This window comes from Lissotriton vulgaris, chromosome 1_1 (assembly GCF_964263255.1).
Source record: "Lissotriton vulgaris chromosome 1_1, aLisVul1.2, whole genome shotgun sequence".
In the NCBI taxonomy this organism is placed as follows: domain Eukaryota; kingdom Metazoa; phylum Chordata; class Amphibia; order Caudata; family Salamandridae; genus Lissotriton; species Lissotriton vulgaris.
The window spans coordinates 1,729,195,022-1,729,215,238 of NC_141685.1; the positions used below are offsets into that span (position 1 = coordinate 1,729,195,022).

General features: G+C 47.7%; 1 protein-coding gene across 26 annotated transcripts in view; it reads left to right on the forward strand.

Moving 5' to 3' along the window:
* The window catches only part of CELF2 (CUGBP Elav-like family member 2), a 1,275,464-nt gene that overhangs the window by 1,014,854 nt on the left and 240,393 nt on the right, over nucleotides 1-20,217 (forward strand). For all 26 annotated transcript variants that reach the window (XM_086918974.1, XM_086918984.1, XM_086918970.1 and 23 more), the window contains one exon: nucleotides 17,941-17,989. In XM_086918974.1, the coding sequence (XP_086775100.1) occupies nucleotides 17,941-17,989 (49 nt within the window). The remainder of the gene's footprint in view (nucleotides 1-17,940; nucleotides 17,990-20,217) is intronic.

Sequence of the window (20,217 nt, forward strand, 5' to 3'; positions counted from 1 at the left end):
TCAAAAAATTTATATACATAAAAAAATTATATTAAATACATATAAAATATATTTTTCCTTTGAAAGAAGAATACATTTTACAGCTTTTGATATTTGCTATTAAAAAAACCATTGAAATTCACTGAAAAAACCATAGGTTATAGACCATATATAGTTAGGAATTAGCATTTACAAAACCTTGAAAATTCACTGAAAAAACCATAAGTTATAGACCATATATAGTTAGGAATTAGCATTTACTCACACAAAACCATTGAAATTCGCATATATAGTTAGTTGCACTAACTATATATCGCGCACCCGCAATCCACTGCTGATCATGTCACATATTACATCAATCATGACATGGTCAGTGACATCACTGATGACATCACTGATGACATCTCAAATGACATCACTGATGACATCACTGATGACAACATCCAGTGACTGTATGTTTCTGTAAAGTTAAAATATGTCTTACATATTGAAGAATGAGTGGATGTATAAAAGTCTGGATGAAGGATTTAGTAGGTGCATGACTGACTGTATGAGTGAGTGATTAAATGTGTCTCACTGAGTGCATGGGTTAGTGACTAAACTGTCTTAATTTGTGCATCATTATGTCTGTTGTTCTGTAAACTGCTGCATGTGTTGATCAGTAGCTATATGAGTAACTATATGGGTTATTGATTGGTTGCCCAAGTATTTGTATGGGAGACTGAGTGTGTGTGTGGGTGGCTGGGAGGTGTATGACTCTGTGCATAGATGTGTGAGCAGTTGATTCACTAGATGTATGGGTTCAAAAGTGCATGTGAAAACTGCTGTATGGGCGGTTGACTGTGTGCATGAGTGTATTGATGAGTGTTTGACGGGGACCCGGAGGGTCGGCCGAGTACAGGGGGAGAGGCCTCCGGCGAGGGCCCTCTCCGGTAATCGTACAGACAAGTAACTTCCCCCCCACAGATAGACACCACACAAGGATACGTTCTGCACACTTTTATGTATATCTTTAGGCAAGGTAATGAGCGGTACAGCAGGACCAGGATACGAGGATCCCGTCAATTCTAGTCTCTTTGGGGAAAAAGGGTAGCGGGACAGTCTGAGTACCGGTCCGGTACAGAAGCAGCAAAAGGTGGAGCTCACAATCCTCGAGCTGGAGGGTTCGCACTGAGGGGCCGCGGCAGCGCCAGCAGGCTTTGAAGATGGTTCACGACGAGGAGGGCCGCGGCAGCGCCAGCAGGCCTTGGAGATGATTCACGACGAGGATGAGCCGCGGCAGCGCCAGCAGGCCTTCAAAGGTGGTTCACGAAGAGGAGCCGCGGCAGCGCCAGCAGGCCTCCAAGGATGAGTTTGTCTCGGTGTCTCTCGACTCCAGGATACAACTGCCTTCCTGCTCTGGAGCAGCCCCAGTTATAGGTCTGGCGCCCTTTGATGTCCGGACCCTCGCACTTGGAGGTCGGGAGGTCCGGGATGAGGGAGTCCAGACACCCAGCATGGGGGTGGAGCCAGTGCCCGGGGAGGCTGGGGGCGATCGACACCTGGCGGAGGGGAGCCATCGACACTCCTTCTCCCATTGACCTGCCAAGTGGTCTCTTCACCCCCTGGGTGGATGGTGGTGCCTCGATGTCGGGGCCTGGTTGGGCCTGAGGCTGAGGTCGACCCGAGGCCACGAGGCCTGGTCGTGTAGTGTCCAAGATGGCGGCTGGGCCGGAGACCGGGGTTCTGGAAGGGACTTGGGCCAGCCGATACAGTGGTGTTCAGGAGCCAAGGTTCCGTCGGGGAAGGGCTGGGTGTTGCCCCGGCGGGTTGCAAGGGTGGTTCTTGTCCAAGGAACAGGAGGAGTAGGGGTCCGCGACCCGCCATGCGGGGAGGGGACGGGCCGACCACGAGGCCTGTCCAACATGCGTCCCCCCCAGCTGAAGGCAGGGAGAGTCACCCATCCTCTTGGGTACTCTCCTCGCCGAGGCGGAAGAAGCGGGACAGGCCGTCTGCGTTGGCGTGGTCTTGGCCGGGGCGATGCTCCACAGTGAAATCCATCCCCTGCAGGGAGATGGACCAACGCAACAGCTTCGGGTTTTCCCCCGCATCTGCATCAGCCATTGCAGGGGTCGGTGATCTGTTTGCACCCGGAAGTGGGTACCGAAGAGATAGGGCCGGAGCTTCTTGAGGGCCCACACTACGGCGAAGGCCTCCCGCTCGATGGTGCTCCAGCGCTGTTCTCGGGCCAGCAGGCGTCGGCTGATGAGGGCCACTGGCTGATCGACCCCCTCGGTGTTGAGTTGGGAGAGGACGGCCCCCACGCCATGATCTGAGGCGTCTGTCTGTACAATGAATTCCCGGCTGTAGTCGGGGGCCTGGAGCACGGGGGCGGTGCACCTGGCGGACTTCAAGTTCTCAAAGGCCGCCTGACACTCAGGAGTCCAGTTGACTTGCTTGGGGTTCTTTTTGGACGTGAGTTCTGTGAGGGGCCCCACAATGCTGCCATAGTCTTTTACGACGCGCCGGTAGTACCCAGTGAGCCCCAGGAAGGCTCGGACCTCTGTCTGGGTGACCGGGGGCTCCCAGGCCTGGATGGCGGCAATCTTGAGCTGGAGGGGGGGCACCAGGCCACTTCCCACTTGGTGTCCCAGGTAGGTCACGGACCCTTGGCTGATCTGGAACTTGCTGGCCTTGATGGTGAGCCCGGCCTGCCGGAGGGCGTTCAGGACCTCCCAGAGATGGTGGAGGTGTTCTGCCCAGTGGCGGCTGTACACAGCAATATCGCCCAGATAGGCGGCGCTGAACTCCTCGAGCCCCGCCAGCACCTTGTTCACGAGTCTCTGGAAGGTGGCGGGGGCGTTTTTCATTCCGAATGGCATCACCTTGAAGTGGTAGTGGCCATCCAGGGTAGAGAAGGCGGATCGCTCCTGGGCCCCTGGGGTGGGGCCGATCTGCCAATAGCCCGCTGTCAAGTCGAAGATGCTCAGGTAGCGGGCGGCCCCCATGCGGTCAATCAGCTCATCTGCCCGGGGAATGGGATGAGCGTCGGTCCTGGTGACGGCGTTAAGACCTCGATAGTCTACACAGAACCTGAGCTCGGGGGCGACGCCCGGGGCGGCGGCCTTGGGGACCAGCACGACCGGGCTGGCCCAGGGGCTGTCGGACGGCTCGATCACTCCCAGAGCTAGCATTTTGGAGACTTCCGACTGGATGCAGGCGCGTACTCGATCAGGCACCCTGTACGCCCTGTGTCGGATAGGGGGGCTATCCCCGGTGTCAACGTCGTGGAGGCACCAGGTCGGCAAATTGGAGTAGCAGTTCTTGGCAGTCTTGGCGTTGCGCTGGAGACAGGGCATCGGAGAGGTGGACTCCCTCCACGGAGCCGTCCTTCTCGAGCGTTTTCCTAAGATCGGGGAGGGCCTCAGAGTCTTCTTCAGCCCCACTGTCGGTAGCCATCAGAAGGCTAGGTTCAGAGCGCACAAAGTGGGGCTTGAGTCTGTTGGCGTGGAGGACACGTAGGGCGTTTCGGGGTGACTCCATGTCTATCAGGTAGGTGACGGGGCCCTTGCGCTCCACCACTTTGAAGGGTCCCGTCCATTTGTCCTGGAGGGTGCAAGGTTCAACCGGGGACATCACCCAGACCTGTTGTCCCGGCTGGAACTCGATGGATGAGGCATGCTGATCATACCAGCGCTTCATGTCTTCTTGGCTGGCTTCGAGGTTGGCCTTGGCAAGTTCCCTGAACCGCCGGGTCTGGTTACGGAGGGTCAAGAGGTACTTGTATACATCAGGGGGAGTCTTCTGGGGGGCCACCTCCCACCCTTCTTTGACCAGGCTGAGGGGGCCCGGACGGGGTGTCCATACAATAGTTCGAACGGACTAAGCCCAGGGATTTCTGGGGGACTTCCCTGTAAGCGAACAGGAGGCACAGGAGTAGCACGTCCCATTGGCGACGTAGGGGTTCTTCCAGGCCCATGATCATCCCCTTGAGAGTGCGGTTAAATCGTTCTACTAGTCCGTTCCCTTGCGGGTGATAGGGGGTCGTGAATTTGTAGGTGACCCCGCACTGTTGCCATAGGGACTTCATGTACTTGGAGATAAAGTTCGTGCCCCTGTCACTGATGACTTCTCGGGGGAAGCCCACCCACGAGAAGATCCCCATCAGGGCTCGGCCCACCACGGGCGCCGTCACGGTCCGGAGAGGGATGGCCTCGGGATATCGGGTGGCATGGTCCACCAAGACGAGTATGAACCGGTGACCTTGTGCTGTCCGGGGCTCCAGGGGCCCCACAATGTCTATTCCCACCCGCTCAAAGGGGGTGGTGACGATGGGAAAGGGTTGCAGGGGGACTTTCAGTTTTCGGCCGCTCTTCCCGCTGGCCTGGCAGGTGGGGCAGGCCCGGCAGTGGTTCGCTACATCGTTCCGCATCTTCGGCCAGTAGAAGTGGGTCACCAGGCGGCTGTACGTCTTGTCCTGCCCCAGGTGCCCGGCAAGAGGCACATCGTGTGCCAAGTTCAATAGGAAGTCTCTGAATCGGAGGGGGACCACCAACACCCGGCTGGCTCCCAGCTCGGCAATCTTTTGCTCACTGTAGAGTAGCTCGTTGTCCCAGTAGATCCAGTGGGCCCCCGAGGTATCCCCTGCGCTCTGGGCTATGGCTTGTTGTCGGAGTCCCTCGAGGGAGGGACACGCTCTTTGTTCCTGGCGGAACTGCTCCTGAGTGGGGCCACCTTCTTGGCGCCACTGGGCCAGCTCTGGGAGGTCTCGGAGTTGATTAGGTGCTTCGTTGCCGGACCCCGGAGGACCAGGCTCAGGGGTGGTTTCTTCTGTGACGACAGGCGGTGGAGGTTCGGGCCACTCGGGTTCTTCAGTGGATGGGATGGCGCGGGCGGCCATGGATCGGGTCGTTACACAGACCCATTCAGGGAGACCAAGCATCCCCAGGTGCTCCCTCCGCTCAACGGCTGACCAGGGGGAGCTCTCGAGGTCGTTCCCCAGAAGGCAGTCCACCGGGGCATCGTCGCGGACAGTCACTTTTAGCATGCCGGACACCCTTCCCCACTCGAAGGGGACGCGGGCCATCTGGCACAGGCTTTCGGAGTTGTCGGCCGACCGCACTGGACAAAGTACATTGGGCAGGATCTGGTCAGGGGTCACCAGATGGCAGCGGACCGCTGTCACACTGGCCCCCGTGTCACGGAGGGCTTCAGCCCGGCGTCCATTGATGGTGACCCACTGGCTGTATTTCTGCGTGTTGGCGGGGATGGGCGCCCGCGGGACCATGTCCCTCTCCCCTAGACAGACCAGGAACATGGCTGCTGGTTCCCACTCGGGCTGGTACTGCTCGTACTCTTCGTCGCCTTCTTTGCCCGGCTCTTCTCCCAGGGCGGCGGCGGTGAACTGGCGGTTCATGGGGCCCTGATTTTTCGGGCAGTTGGGATCATTGGCGTAGTGGCCGGGTCGCTGGCACTTGTGGCAGGTAACGTTGGAGCGGAACCCTGGTCGCGTTGGAGGGCTTCCTCTTCCGGCCGGGGGCGGGGGGTTGCTAGTGGAGGGCACCGTGACGGTGTCCCTGCCCCGACCCTGGCCTCCTCCTCCCCCCCGTGGGCGGTGGGGCCCTTGGGAGGCTCTGTTCTGTTCGCTGGGCCAGCTCCCAGGGACTCGGGTGCTCTCCCATCGATCTGCTTCGATGGTGAGTTTCCGAGGCTCGGTCAGCGTACTATCAAGGAGGTGCTGTCTTAGTTCGATGAAGCAATTATTGGAGAGGTGCTCCCATACAATAAGGTCGAATAATTGCTCGTCGTTGGTGACCTGGCTTCCCTTGATCCAACCCTCGAAGGCCCGGCTAAAAAAGTTTACGTACTCCACCCAGGTTGTACCAGGGATTCGTTTGCAGTCTCGAAACCTCTGCCGGTACATTTCGGGCGTGAGCCCATAGCGAGTGAGGAGGGCGGCCTTCATATGGTCGTAGGATGTCATCTGGTGGTCGGGGAGTTGCAGCAGGGCGTCTCGTCCTTCGTTGACGAATTTCCCCCATAACCCGGCTCCCCAGTCGCTCCGCGGGATTCAGTGGGAGGTCATTGCTACCTCGTAGGCTTTAAACCATTGCTGGATGTCATCGTTCCGGTAGTATTCCCTGACGACGTCCTTGGGGATGTGGACCTTAGGGTCCGTAGGGGCAGTGGGGCTCTGGTGCCCGGAGACTCCGAGGTCTTTGTTCTGCCGTCGGATTTCTAGCTCCTTCAAGTTGCGCTCATGCTCGTAGGCTAGTCTTTTCTCTTCCAGCTCCCTCTGGCTCTTTTTCTCTTCTCGTTCTTCCCTGAGCCGTAAGTGTTCGAGGGTTATTTTTTGTTCTGCCAATTTGAGTTCTCCATCTAAGCGGAGTCGAGCCAGCTCCAACTCGTGGAGCCGGCTTTTCTCCCGTTCTCGGGCCTCTTCGGACGAGAGGCCCGATCTTCTTTCGTCCGTAGGGGTGGTACTTGTTTCGGTGGTCTCGAGGCTTTGATTTTGGGATGGGGGACTTTTCCGTCTCCACCCAAGACTCTAAGGCGTGCTTGAGGTCATCTTTCGTGCTCAGTCCCGTGGAAGCAATGCCCAGCTCTATGCAGAATTGCTTTAGTTCTTTGTGGCTGTATTCTTCCAGCTTTTCCATCTGAAATTTTTCGGTTGTTCCACTCTCTTTTGTCGTCATGGTGGCTGTGTGTCGTGGGGTGAGTTACTCTCTGTACGATTATGCGTCGGCTCGGATCGCGCCGCTGGCCACCAATGTTAGACGGGGACCCGGAGGGTCGGCCGAGTACAGGGGGAGAGGCCTCCGGCGGTAATCGTACAGACAAGTAACTTCCCCCCCACAGATAGACACCACACAAGGATAAGTTCTGCACACTTTTATGTATATCTTTAGGCAAGGTAATGAGCGGTACAGCAGGACCAGGATACGAGGATCCTGTCAATTCTAGTCTCTTTGGGGAAAAAGGGTAGCGGGACAGTCTGAGTACCGGTCCGGTACAGAAGCAGCAAAAGGTGGAGCTCACAATCCTCGAGCTGAAGGGTTCGCACTGAGGGGCCGCGGCAGCGCCAGCAGGCCTTGTAGATGGTTCACGATGAGGAGAGCCGCGGCAGCGCCAGCAGGCTTTGAAGATGGTTCACGACGAGGAGGGCCGCGGCAGCGCCAGCAGGCCTGGAAGATGGTTCACGACGAGGAGGGCCGCGGCAGCGCCAGCAGGCCTGGAAGGTGGTTCACGACGAGGAGGGCCACGGCAGCGCCAGCAGGCCTTGCAGATGATTCACGACGAGGATGAGCCGCGGCAGTGCCAGCAGGCCTTCAAAGGTGGTTCACGAAGAGGAGCCGCGGCAGCGCCAGCAGGCCTCCAAGGATGAGTTCTTCTCGGTGTCTCTCGACTCCAGGATACAACTGCCTTCCTGCTCTGCAGCAGCCCCAGGTATCGGTCTGGCGCCCTTTGATGTCCGGACCCTCGCACTCGGAGGTCGGGAGGTCCGGGATGAGGGAGTCCAGACACCCAGCAGGGGGGTGGAGCCAGTGCCCGGGGAGGCTGGGGGCGATTGACACCTGGCGGAGGGGAGCCATCGACACTCCTTCTCCCATTGACCTGCCAAGTGGTCTCTTCACCCCCTGGGTGGATGGTGGTGCCTCGATGTCGGGCCTGGTTGGGCCCGAGGCTGAGGTCGACCCGGGCCAGCCGATACAGTGGTGTTCAGGAGCCAAGGTTCCGTCGGGGAAGGGCTGGGTGTTGCCCCGACGGGTTGCAAGGGTGGTTCTTGTCCAAGGAACAGGAGGAGTAGGGGTCCGCGACCCGCCATGCGGGGAGGGGACGGGCCGGCCACGAGGCCTGTCCAACAGTGAGTGAATGGATATCTCAGTGCTACATGTCAAAGTAAGTACATATGTAAAACACAGTACATGTGAGAGTTGACATATATAAATAACTGTGCATAAGAGCCAGTGAATGTGTGAGTGGCTGTATGGATCATTGTGAACTTGTATCAGGGATTGTATAAGAGAGTAAATATGTGTTAGTATATGTTTGAATAAGTAAGGTGTGTATAACTGTATAGTTGAGGAAATGGAGGTGCCATTGATTCTTTGCATGACTGACTAGGTGTGTGAGTAACTCCATGGATGAGTGACAGTCTGTGAGTGTCTGTTTTACACTGAGTGTATCTAAGGTTATATTAGAGTCTGAAGAGGTTCATCGTATTATCACATGAATGATGTCATCAGTGATGTGATCAGTAATGTCAAATGAGATGTCATCAGTGATGTCATCAGTGATGTCATCAGTGATGTCATTCGAGATGTCATCAGTGATGTCATCAGTGATGTCATTTGAGATGTCATCAGTGATGTCATCAGTGATGTCACTGACCATGTCATGAATGATGTAATATGTGACATGATCAGCAGTGGATTTCGGGTGCGCGATATATAGTTAGTGCAACTAACTATATATGCGAATTTCAATGGTTTTGTGTGAGTAAAATAAGGTTTTGTAAATGCTAATTCCTAACTATATATGGTCTATAACCTATGGTTTTTTCAGTGAATTTTCAAGGTTTTGTAAATGCTAATTCCTAACTATATATGGTCTATAACCTATGGTTTTTTCAGTGAATATATATATATATATATTCTCACAAATGTCCTGCTTACGAAGGAAGGGAGCACTTTGACAGTCGGTGCTTGCAGCGGGACCAGGGCAACCTCTTGCAAAATTATTTTCACAAAGATGAATAACGCGGCACTCCTCTTGGCTTATAAGATGTTTTATTCAGACAGTGTTTCTCCTACGCATTTCAAACTAGAAGTTCCTGATCACGGCATGTTTTACATTAGCCTTTCTTACTTTCACATTTATATACATATGCACAATGGTGCTTATCATAGTGCTTTCTGGGTATGGTAGTTTTTCATTAAGTTAATACTTTGTGCTATCAACAAGCTTTATTATTTCGCTGTGATGTCTGTCAGCACCAGCACGACACCGTGTGGGTTTCTTATTATTTGCTACACCCGCGGCGCGTGCGTTCCATTTAATAACAAACGCGCATGTACATTCATGACTAGGCCATGAGCGTATAAACCAAAGCTTATTACTCAGCAAACGGTTGATGCGGGCTAAACGTAACGGACTAGCAGCCTGATTCATGACAGACCCGTTTTGCGAGTCTGTAATAGCGATAGCGATTCATAAGGAATCGCTATTACAGGCTTGCAAAACGGGATTCATGTAGGAATCGCAAAATGAAATGCGATTCCTACATATTCCTTATTTGCGATTAGCAAATTGCTAATCGCAAATAAGGAATACTCCCCATTCATTCCTATGGGCCAAGGCCCATAGGAATGAATGGGGAGTATTCCTTATTTGCGATTAGCAATTTGCTAATCGCAAATAAGATAACGATTTAAAGGGTGCCAGGGGTGTCCAAAGGACACCCTGTAGCACCCCTTAAATGAAAATTCAAACAGGTGTTGCGCACACACATGTCCAAAGGACATGTGTGTGTGCAACATGCAACTTAGAAAAATGCTTTTAAAAGCATTTTTCTAAGTTTTCGCTATCTTCCTTCCAAGTCTGGGAAAGTGACAGCCGCTCTCCTACCATCCCTCTCCGGTGTGGCGTGCCCCAGGGCTCGTCACTTAGCCCCACGTTATTTAACGTGTATATGGCCACACTGGAGGAAGTGGTTACTCCATTTGGAGTAACCATCATCAGTTATGCTGATGACACACAGCTGGTGGTAACGCTTTCCCACCCCAAGCAAGACCCCTCGGACCTTCATGGCTGCCTCTCCAAAATTCATCAGTGGATGAATGACTCTGCCCTAAAGCTCAATGGGTCAAAAACGGAGATCCTACTCCTGGGGCACAGAGAGAACTCCCTTCCCCCAAACATCTGGCCTGCCTGCCTCGGTGAACCACCTTCCCCCAAAGCTGAGGTAAAGAGCCTAGGGGTATGGCTGGAGAAAGATCTCACCTTTAGGACACAGGCAAAGAAGACGGCCGGCGTTTGCTTCGGCCTTCTCAGGTCATGCAGGAAAGTCCTCCCCCTGCTACCTTTCAACTCCCGGAAACTGTTGATCCAGGGCCTGATTGTGTCCAGGCTGGACTACAGTAATGCCATTTACTTGGGAGCCCCGGAAGCAACCTTTCACACTCTGCAGAAAATTCAGAACGCTGTGGCCCGGATGCTCACGGGCACCCCAGCCACAACATCCGCGAAACCCGCCTTGATGAAGCTGCACTGGCTGCCGGTCAGGGAGAGGGTGGTGTTCAAGGCTCTCTGCCTGGCCCACAAAACGCTTCACGAAGAAGGTCCTCCAATCCTCAAAAACTGCATCACCCCCTATAGACCGGCCAGAGCGCTCAGATCGGACCACGAAAACCTCGTAGTGGTTCCGAGAGTGAAGAAAGCCCGGGCAGGAGGACGCCGATTCTCGGTGCATACAGCCAAGCAGTGGAATGCGCTGCCTCTGAAACTTAGAACGGAACCCAACCATCTCCGTTTCAGAAAATCACTCAAAACCCTTCTTTTTCCCAAACCCTCCTAATCTCCTGTTCTGTGCCCCCGTCTGACTACTAGGTATAGCGCTGAGATACTCCCGGGTGATTACGCGCTCTATAAAAACCTTAAATAAATAAATAAAATAAATAAATACCACGAGGTTTGACCTCGCGGTAAATAGCGGGCCGAAATTGCGAATTCGCTATTTTTTAGTGGATGATGAATTGCATTTAAGGAATCTCAAATAGAGATTCCTTAAATGTAATTCCTCGCAAAATTGCGACATCGCTATTACCGATTTTTGCATTTGGGATGATGAATCCCAAATGCAAAAATAGAGCTTGCAAAGGGCCAGATTCTCAGAATCTGGCCCTTTGCGAGCAGATTTCGGCTTGATGAATCAGGCTGATAGTGTCTTCAGTGTGCTGGGCTAATTGCCCTTCAACCCATACGGTGGTGCTTGCGCTTGCCAGACAACACTATCATTTTTATAATAAAAATGCATTCGGCTGTCTCTATACATTAACAGTTCTAAGTCACATCAATCTGTTTTTTTTTAATTATCTCAGCATGTTCAGAGATTAAAAATTGAAGAATGTTTCATCAAACTCGATTGCAAATACGAGAGTTAAATGCGGCGTTGGACATAGAGCCATCTTATGCACATTGCATGATTGCTCAAGTTTTTTTCATGTCCCCTAGCACTACTACTGCAAGCTTTTCATTGAATTGTTGCTTTTTGTTGTCAACAAGCATTTATTTTTGGCAGTGATGTCTGTCAGCACAAGAGCAGCGTCGCATGTGTTTCTATCATTTCCTACATACACATTGGGTTCTATTTTATAACAAACGCGCATATGTATTTATGTCTAAGTCATGAGTTTATAAGCCGAAGCTATATTTTTTAAAGCAGTCTGTTCGTGCAGGCGCGGCATGGCAGGCTAGGTGTCTTGAGTATGATGGGCTGAGTGCCCTTAAGTCCGTGCGACGGCGCTCCCGTATAACAGACATCACTGTATTTCCATGATAAATTTCATTCAACTATCTATACATGTTGGCGATTCTGAGTTCCATGAATTTGTTTGTTATTATCCCAAAGGGTTAGACCGTCCGGAGATGGTTTATCAGATTGAACTTCAGGTGCAGGAGTTTATGGCAACCATAGTACATGAAAAGATATTGTGTGTATTACATGATTACTCAAGTTCTTACTGTCCTTTAGCATTGCTGCTGTAATCAAATTTTCAATAAATGCTGAGATTTTCAGAGGTGAACATACATTTCTTTGTCCTCGTTCAAGTCCAAAGGGTACTTTGTTTTGAATCTCATTTTCATTCTTGATTCCAGCCTTCTGAGTTTTTGTATTTGATTGCCTCCTCGTTCATGTCCGGGGACTGTGACCAGTCCCGAATATTTTATGTCCAGCCAGGTCTTTCCTCTGTGTGTATTCATATGTTTAGCGATGGCGTATGTCTGGTCCGCATTCTGTATCACTCTTGTGTGTTCCAGTATGCGTTTCTTTAGCGGACAAACAGTACTTCCTATGTATTGTTTCCCGCAGAAGCATTGCAGCATGTACACCACTTGAGTCGATTCATAGGTTATTGTCTCTTTTATTTCGAAGATTTTTCCATTTGGATCTTTTAATGTTTTCATATTTTTACCCATTCTGCAGGCTTTACATGTTGGGCATTTCGTGAAGCCCTTAGATTTTGACTGAAGCCATGATTCTGATTTCTTTTCTTCAAAATGGCTTCTCACTAAATAATCCGATAGATTAGGCGCTCTTCTATATGACACCAACGGCGGCTCTCCAATGGTATTACCTATATCCGGGTCTTTTTTAGCACTGTCCAAAATGTAGTGAGAGTGTTTTGGTTTTTGTAACTTTCCTTACTATAGGTCAGTATTAGTCATGGCTGTTCTTCATTGGATAGACTGACGAAGCCGTGAGGCGAAACGCGTCTGTTGGAGGGGCAGGGGGTCTGCCAATAAACCACTTTTGAAACCGGATGACCTGAGTGCTTTCTACTTTCAGCTCACGTAAGAAGGAGCAGAATTGTTGTATATATATATATATATATATATATATATACACATACATATTCATATGTGTGTGGCATTCCTTTGAGGGCAACCTTTCTTCGTAATACATATATATATATATATATTGATATATATATTTATATATTAATAACCAACAAATGATTCCTCTGTTAGTGCGCTCACGACTGGTGCTAGTATCGCGGAAAGGTTTAGTCCTGATACTCTGCTGATATTTGTATGCTGGATCTATGTTATGTTGACATTACATTGATATTGTCATATAGGGCTGTTCTCTCTTTGAAAATCCAATAAAATATGTTAAAAAAAAATGTGTCGTGGAAAGGAATCAAATTCCATCAATATTTCTCCCACAACAATTATACTCGCACTCCTGGAGTAATTTTGTTTACGCTATTTTATGCCATTAGATTTCAGCCATCACCAATTGCTAACTAACACGTTTCGACCAGAGCGGTCCTAATCACTGTTGGTGATGGCTGAAATCTAATAGAATAAAATAGCCTAAAAACATAACTCCTGGAGTTCGAGTATAATTTTTGTTGGAGATATATATCCCTTTTTTAAGGGAATGTAGAAGGAAACCGTGGAAAAGGATTAGTTAAATGTTAATCTGGGATCCATACTGGCCTTGCAGAGGCATCAAACTACTCCAAACTCCCTACTGGGGTTGAAACATAGGCTCTCAAATGGAGATGGGGCTGGGCGGGGTGTCACCCACCTAGTGGTATCCAGCTCATCCTAAACTCTCTGTTTATCTGCTATACAGCTACCCAAAGCGAATCTTCAGAATAAAAATTTTGCGGGTGAGGTTCGTATTTTGCCTTTACCATTGATGGATATAGACCAGTCCATCTCTGATAGTCTAAGTAGGGTGACCACATCACTCCAGATATTAAGAACACTTTCCAGTCTTTAGCTTGTGTGGGATACCCTAATGATTTCAGGGTATTGTAGTCTCGTTTTATTTCCATTTTATTAATTAGACAATCACACCTCAAAACAATGCTTTTTCGGTGATACCAGAACGTGAGACTGTCTCCTTAATGATCTAGAGTGAGGTAGTTACACTATGTGAAAGGGAAAATGGGGAGCTTATGGCAGGAGCAAGTCTGGTACTCAATCAGAATACGTGGTCTTGAAACTGGCAGCGGGACATGAGCATTAGGTCTTTGACCAGACTTCATGTTTTTAAGCGTGTAGTAGTGAATCGCGTGCCTGCCACTTAGGTTTACAACCAGGATGTGGTGCAGACATTTATTCTGGCCGCTCATCTCTTGATAGTGCTGTAATTATGATCGTATTATTAAATGGTGAGCATAAAATGCTACATTACCTTTTCAGATTTGATGCCCTCCAGCACCTCGAAAATTGCATTGTAAATGTTGTCTTTCTTTCGACTGTGGCTTGCAGAAGAAGGAAAGTAAAATGTCTGGCATAGGTCAGACCAGCTGACTCCAGGCAGGCCATGCACCAGAGAACCCGGCCTTCAGCACCTCTGCAGCCAGGCGTGGGCCATTACTGTCAAGGGGTGTCCTCCGGGTCCAATTAATCTTTTCTGAGCTCCTCGTTGTAACACACTCTCGTAATGATGTGTTTTCATTTTAGGTCAGCTTTGCTGCACTGTAAATCAGCGCAGAGCAGTTTTACGTTGTCAGTGCTTCAAGCATAATACAGACCTCCAAAACGTACTCCCTTTCCCTTGAGGCAGCACAGGATGGCTCAGAATGGCCAAGATGCCGTGCCTGTTTCCATCATCAGTCTCTTTTCCCCGCTGTATTGTTTCAGAGTATTGGTTTTTGTGAAAGATTTGACTTGAGTGTTGTAAAAGTGAATACAATCGCCAAGGTAAGATATGGGGCAGGGGTACACAAATCAATTCAGCAAAATTCAATGGCCTATGAATTAACTGGTTGTATAGAGAAGTTACATTCTGATGTGGGATGTATAAAAACGCGTATTTGAAGGTTCACCTTCTCCGAAAGGTTTTGCTGAAAGGCATTGTCCCAAAAAAATCTTGTGCAATGGTTTTTCCAACACATTTTCCCTCAAAAAGGGGCATCATTCAGTGAGTAAAAACATTTACTTTTCTTCGCATACAACTATCGCTGTAGCAAGAGGGCAACTATCAGTGGTGCAGTGGCACCATGGCCCAGAGTTGAGTGGGGCCAGTCTGTCCTGCAACAGCAGTAGTTACACAACCTGAGCTCAGGTACATTTGTGATTGGTTGACTGCAGCAGAAGTCATCAGCCACAAAGCACCTGAGCTCAAGTGATCACGAATGAGACGCCTTCGAGGTGGGGTATTGCCAGTCCATCTCATGCCTCTCTTCGTATGAGGGCTCGGTTCCTGCCTGTGCCCAGCACCAAGATTTGCCAGACAGCCTTTTACTTGTACAGCTGAGACCTGTGATGCACACACTAGAGTGGCACGAGGCTGCTCGACTGAGACCGTGTCAGGCTGCACTCTGAGCAAACCAACCAAAGTGTGTACAGTGTGCCTTGAATAATCTGTCCCTTTCACCCAATCCTCTCACATGGTTCCGTTCTGGCCGTCTGGCAATCAAGTATATAATGTGACCTCATACGGTGTACGTTAACTCAGAACTTCCATGTTTATTAAATACAAGCAATGTCTTCATTTAGAAAAAAAAACAATGATCCCAAGTGGTCTTCCACTGTGCTGAGGTTTAAGAATTCACAGTTCTGTGGGAACTCAAACAATGTGGTTCAAAAGTTAATAAAGGAGTTAAAAACTGACTGTTCCAAATAGTCTAATTGTCTACTTGGAGACAATCCGGAAATCTAATATTCTGAAGAATTTTTCGGCGATACCAAAATCATTAGGGTTTTTCTTCATACAATATAATTTAAGGCCAATTGAGTAAGAATTTAGGGCACAAAACTGAGATTAAGTGTATTATTTTATTCAGATAAAGCACTTGCTGCAAAATTGATTTGACTTCAATATTGTTTCTAAGTGGTTTTAGTGAAGAAGAAATCATAAAGCACTTAGGGCCCGATGTAGGTAAATCTAAAATACCGATTCTGTAAATGCATGCCCTTCATCTGAAAACCCTAATACCGGTCGGAAACGGCCAAAATCGGCCGTTTACGACCGGTATTAGGGCTCCTACATCTGGCCCATTATGTCTAGTTGCCATAAATTTGATAAGTTGAGGGAAATCTGTTAAAGTCTTTGCTAAGAAAGTGTGGGCATGTAATTGAGTAGTTGTGGGAAGCAAAAGATACAGTGAGTAATCGCAAACTTTGAAAAATAATGGTTTATGAATAAACGCCACATATTGCTTTTAAGTTTTAAATTATATGACTCAATATTTTGTACAGCTGTTTGTATTTTGTATAATGATGCAAAGGAGCAGACTGATAATAAATATGGTTACTACTGATAAATCGGTATATCTGTCGTACTCTTGCCGACTTATACTCTGTTTAATTGAAAGGGAGTTTTGAGGTTAATGGGAAAACAAACTCTCTGCTCCATCTTTTAGCTTGTTATTACTCCACCAGGCAAAATAGCATCTTACATTTCTTGTGCTTCATGTCCAGCAGGGGCGCGTCCTTAAGGGCAAAGGGGCAACGCCCGCATCTTTTGGACATAAAGAGTGTCTGTCAGGCTGAGCAAGGGTCAGCCGGACAGACACTCTTTATTTTCAGCTCAGGCAGCCAAGAGCCTGACATGTGCTAAATGATCAGGCTCCTGGCTGCCTGACTTGAACTATGCCGGGCTTAGGATGTCACAGCTCCTGTGGGCGTGACCTCCTCAGCTAATCAAAGGTCCTTGAGGCCCTCCCCCTTTGCTGCAGTTTTAAGTCCTGAAGTGCCCAAGGCTGTCTGTCTATCACAGACACCTCATCACAGAGTGTGGGGGGGGAAGTCTGCAGTCTCTCCGACCCCATTCTACTCTGTGACCACTCATTGGCTGATCCAAGTTCCTGGCACTACTGAGGCTTCTCTCCATGAGAGCTGCAGCAGGTGCGTTTTTTTCAATTTTCTGTTTAGCATGTATGAATGTATGTGTGAATGAGTGTTGTGAATGGGTGTGTGTGCACGCACGTGTTCAGGTGAATGCATGGGTGTAGGTGAGTGCATGTGTAAATGTGTGTGTACTTACCAGTTGCCATTGTTTTTATCGTCTTTCAGGTTGTATATACGTTTTAACAAATTTTTTTAAGATCATCCTTATAATCATTTGAATAAGTTTTATCCAAAACTTATAAAATGGCTTCATTTGTAAATATACCTAACATTGAAAAAGTTTGTAAGGAGAAAATAATTAAAATATTTGATAAGTATTTTGTGGCATAGTCTCACAGTGAAAGTGGGTTGTCACTCACTACTTCAGGTGAAGTTAAAAATATACTGGTATATTGTATTTATATATTTTTTGTGAAAATCCTGTTAAAAATTATGCCAAAGTGATAAAATGCCATACATAAGGACAATGTGATATATGAGAACGCCAGCCAACAACAAGCCTGACGGAGAGTATGAAGACAATGCCAGAAGAGAACATAGAGTTCAAGGCATTAAACACCAGTTCCGTTATTTACTTAACACGGATGATTAACAGTGAAGTGTACCTTCAGTCAAAGCACATGCACGTGTAGGCCTTTTCAGAGCGATTTTTGTGATGTGGCTTATCTGCTTTCGAGTATAGAAAGTGTTGGACCACGGGAGGGCCAGGAGTGACAAATATATGAAACTTGAGGTGGCTCATGGGGGTTTATGGTTTATCAGACAGTGAAGGTTGCAGGGTCTAGTGGAGCAGATGGAAAAACAGTGGACAGCTCTGTGGGCAAGGCACAAGGGTCCCGAACTACTTATGGTCCTATAGACCACTGACTCTTTGACTCACATAGGCTAGAAGGTCTCGTGCTGGGACAAGGAGTAGACTGCAGTGCCTGAAGTGTTTTTTGGATAGGAGCAGAAGCAGGACTTATTAGCTAAGAATTTAGTCTGACAAAGATATATACACTACATCATTTGCAATTTCTTGTTTGAAAGAATGTTAATACGGTAAATAATTCCTCATTTCGGGTATCTTGCTGGTATTCGTTGGCTTCGCATTTTTATTAAGAAAGGAAAAGTGGGCTTCTGATGTCACTCAATAGTGTGCTTAGCGATCTTAAACATTTTGATCACACGCGCTTCCCAGTCGCATCACTGAGCACAATAACCCAACCCTACCTATTCATAAGAAGGGCCCAGACTGAAGCAGGTAAACCTGGGGACGGAGTAATCACCTTTTGTCATGTTAATAATGTGTACTTTTTCACGTCATAAGATGTGTTTTGAAGAGAAATTAAGCTAATATAATTAAGATAAATATCTGACTTGCAATGCCTTTTTTCGATTTGTTTTTAGATGCATCATCCCATTCAGATGAAACCTGCTGACAGTGAAAAGTCAAATGGTAGGTCGTCACATGACGTATTAAATATATTTTATGTAGATGCGATGGGCTAACTGAAATGCACAATGCATAATTAAATTTGTAAACTGAAGCATTTCCCTTTGCATTTGTTCTGTTTCTAACATATTTATGAAAAGGTGATTTTAGAATGAATTGTAGTGTACTCAAAAGCAGGTTGAACCAAACACCTACCAACAAATGCTGATGGAATTTTAACTATATGAGAATCAAAGTCATAGCAGGAGGGAACTAAATACTGTTGGAATTCGAGAAAAACTGTGTTACAGATCTAAGTTGGGACATTCAATGATAAATTCTAAATGCATTTATTTAAACAGCATACATTATAGAGTGTTATATTTAAATGGGCTGTTGTAATTTTCTCTAAACATGTTTCTCGCCCAAGAAATTGCAAACAAACCGGAAACTGGAAGCTTGAAAAAGCATTTCTCACCCAAAAAGTATACCTTCCAGTTATAATTCATAAATAGGTCACTTTGTCTCTTAACTGTAGACACTCAGGCACTGGGAATAGCTCATCTGCTTACCCCCAACATGTGTGAAGAGGAGACCCACACTTGACGGATTAGAGAGTGAGAAAGTGTAGGCAGTGTCTGCTCCCACACTGCATGCCCAGGGTTGGAAAGAGAGACTCTAGAGGCAACTGCTGTTCCTTCACTATTAGTTGATCAATGAGGGCGAGCAAGCAATAGATTTATTTTGATGTTGAATGAGACAAAGAATTTGAAGGAAAGAGCAGACAATTTCTCTAGCTATTCACCAATACTGGGTGCGCAAGCTTATAGGCTCGCCAAAATAACAGCAGAAGTTTGGTAGAGAGAGATGCTGTGAGAGCACCATGGCATTTGGGGAGACTGCAAATGAAAGAACACTTTGACAAAGGAGCGAAAAGACAACATATCATGGCACCCCATTCACTTGCTTTTTACTCTCAATAATTGCTATGTGCTTTTGCTGGTCGAATGAAATGATAAACAAGGGATGACTATGTGGCTGAAATACGTCAATAAGGAAGTTTCAAATGGGGAATAACATTAAAAGCATGGTTTTGTCCTTACTTTACAAGTTCACACCATGTTAACAAATGTGTAGCACTCAAAATATCTATCTCATCCCACCCACTCGCCTAGCTTCCCAGGTCAGTGATGGCCTATTGGTTTGTGTGGTAATCGTATTATAGGTTATTTCTTACCACACCGGTATCTGGCAACATAGTCAATGAGAAGACATGTATGAAAAAATCCAATCGTCTTGATGGAAATTCCAGACGACCATTGACAAATGGTTTCTTTTGGGTCCAGTTGCTGGTATATTTTTTACATTGGGTCCAGTTGCCGGTATATTATTATATCCATGAACTGCTGCAGAGAACACTGAACACAAATTTCCTTTGTGTCTCTTGCTTTATTTTGCATGTTTACTTAATTGAATGTCTCTGCATTTCACACATCTGTATATCCAGTATTTAAAAAACGAATATGCCTCAGCTGTGTACAGTGGAACCCTGTGTTTATCGGTCGTCTGTAATGTCTTCTTTTGCTATTGTTTCATTGGCTGTTGACTTTACGTGTGTCTGCCACCTGTCACATGTGCTAAGTTCTGAAGTAAAAGAAGCATGATGAGATAGGTATTTGTCACAAATATGGTATTAAAACGTAGCTGACAATTCTCCTTGACCGGATCTCATATCTGGATCCTCCTGTCTATCTCCTTGTAATCCGATTAAACATCTGCATTTATACAAAATGCGTGAGCCTAGTTATTCTACAATACTATTTCGAATGCCTACAGGCAATTTCGTTTTTACAAAGAGGTATTCAAAATCCTAACATAAAGTAAATATTCAATCAGGATGATTCTAATTGACTAAAGTATGTGACTTGCTTTATTCAATCAATCTATTGATCAATTTATTATGAAACCAGCTCCATTAAATAGCACTCTCATATGCAAAAGCGATATGAAACAGATACTCCATATACAAAGCACATCAAAATTTATGTGTCAGTATGTAAGCAGATCATCAGGACAGCTCGTGGGTGGGAAATACAAACGATATGCTGAAATCTTTCTTAGCAATCGTGAACCTTCCTCTCTTTATCATTTTTAATGTGGAGACATTTGCCCTCTATAGTAGAGTGGTTAATATTTTGTATATTTTACCAGCGCACTCTCAAAAGTCTAAGCTTACAAATCGCTGTGTGTGC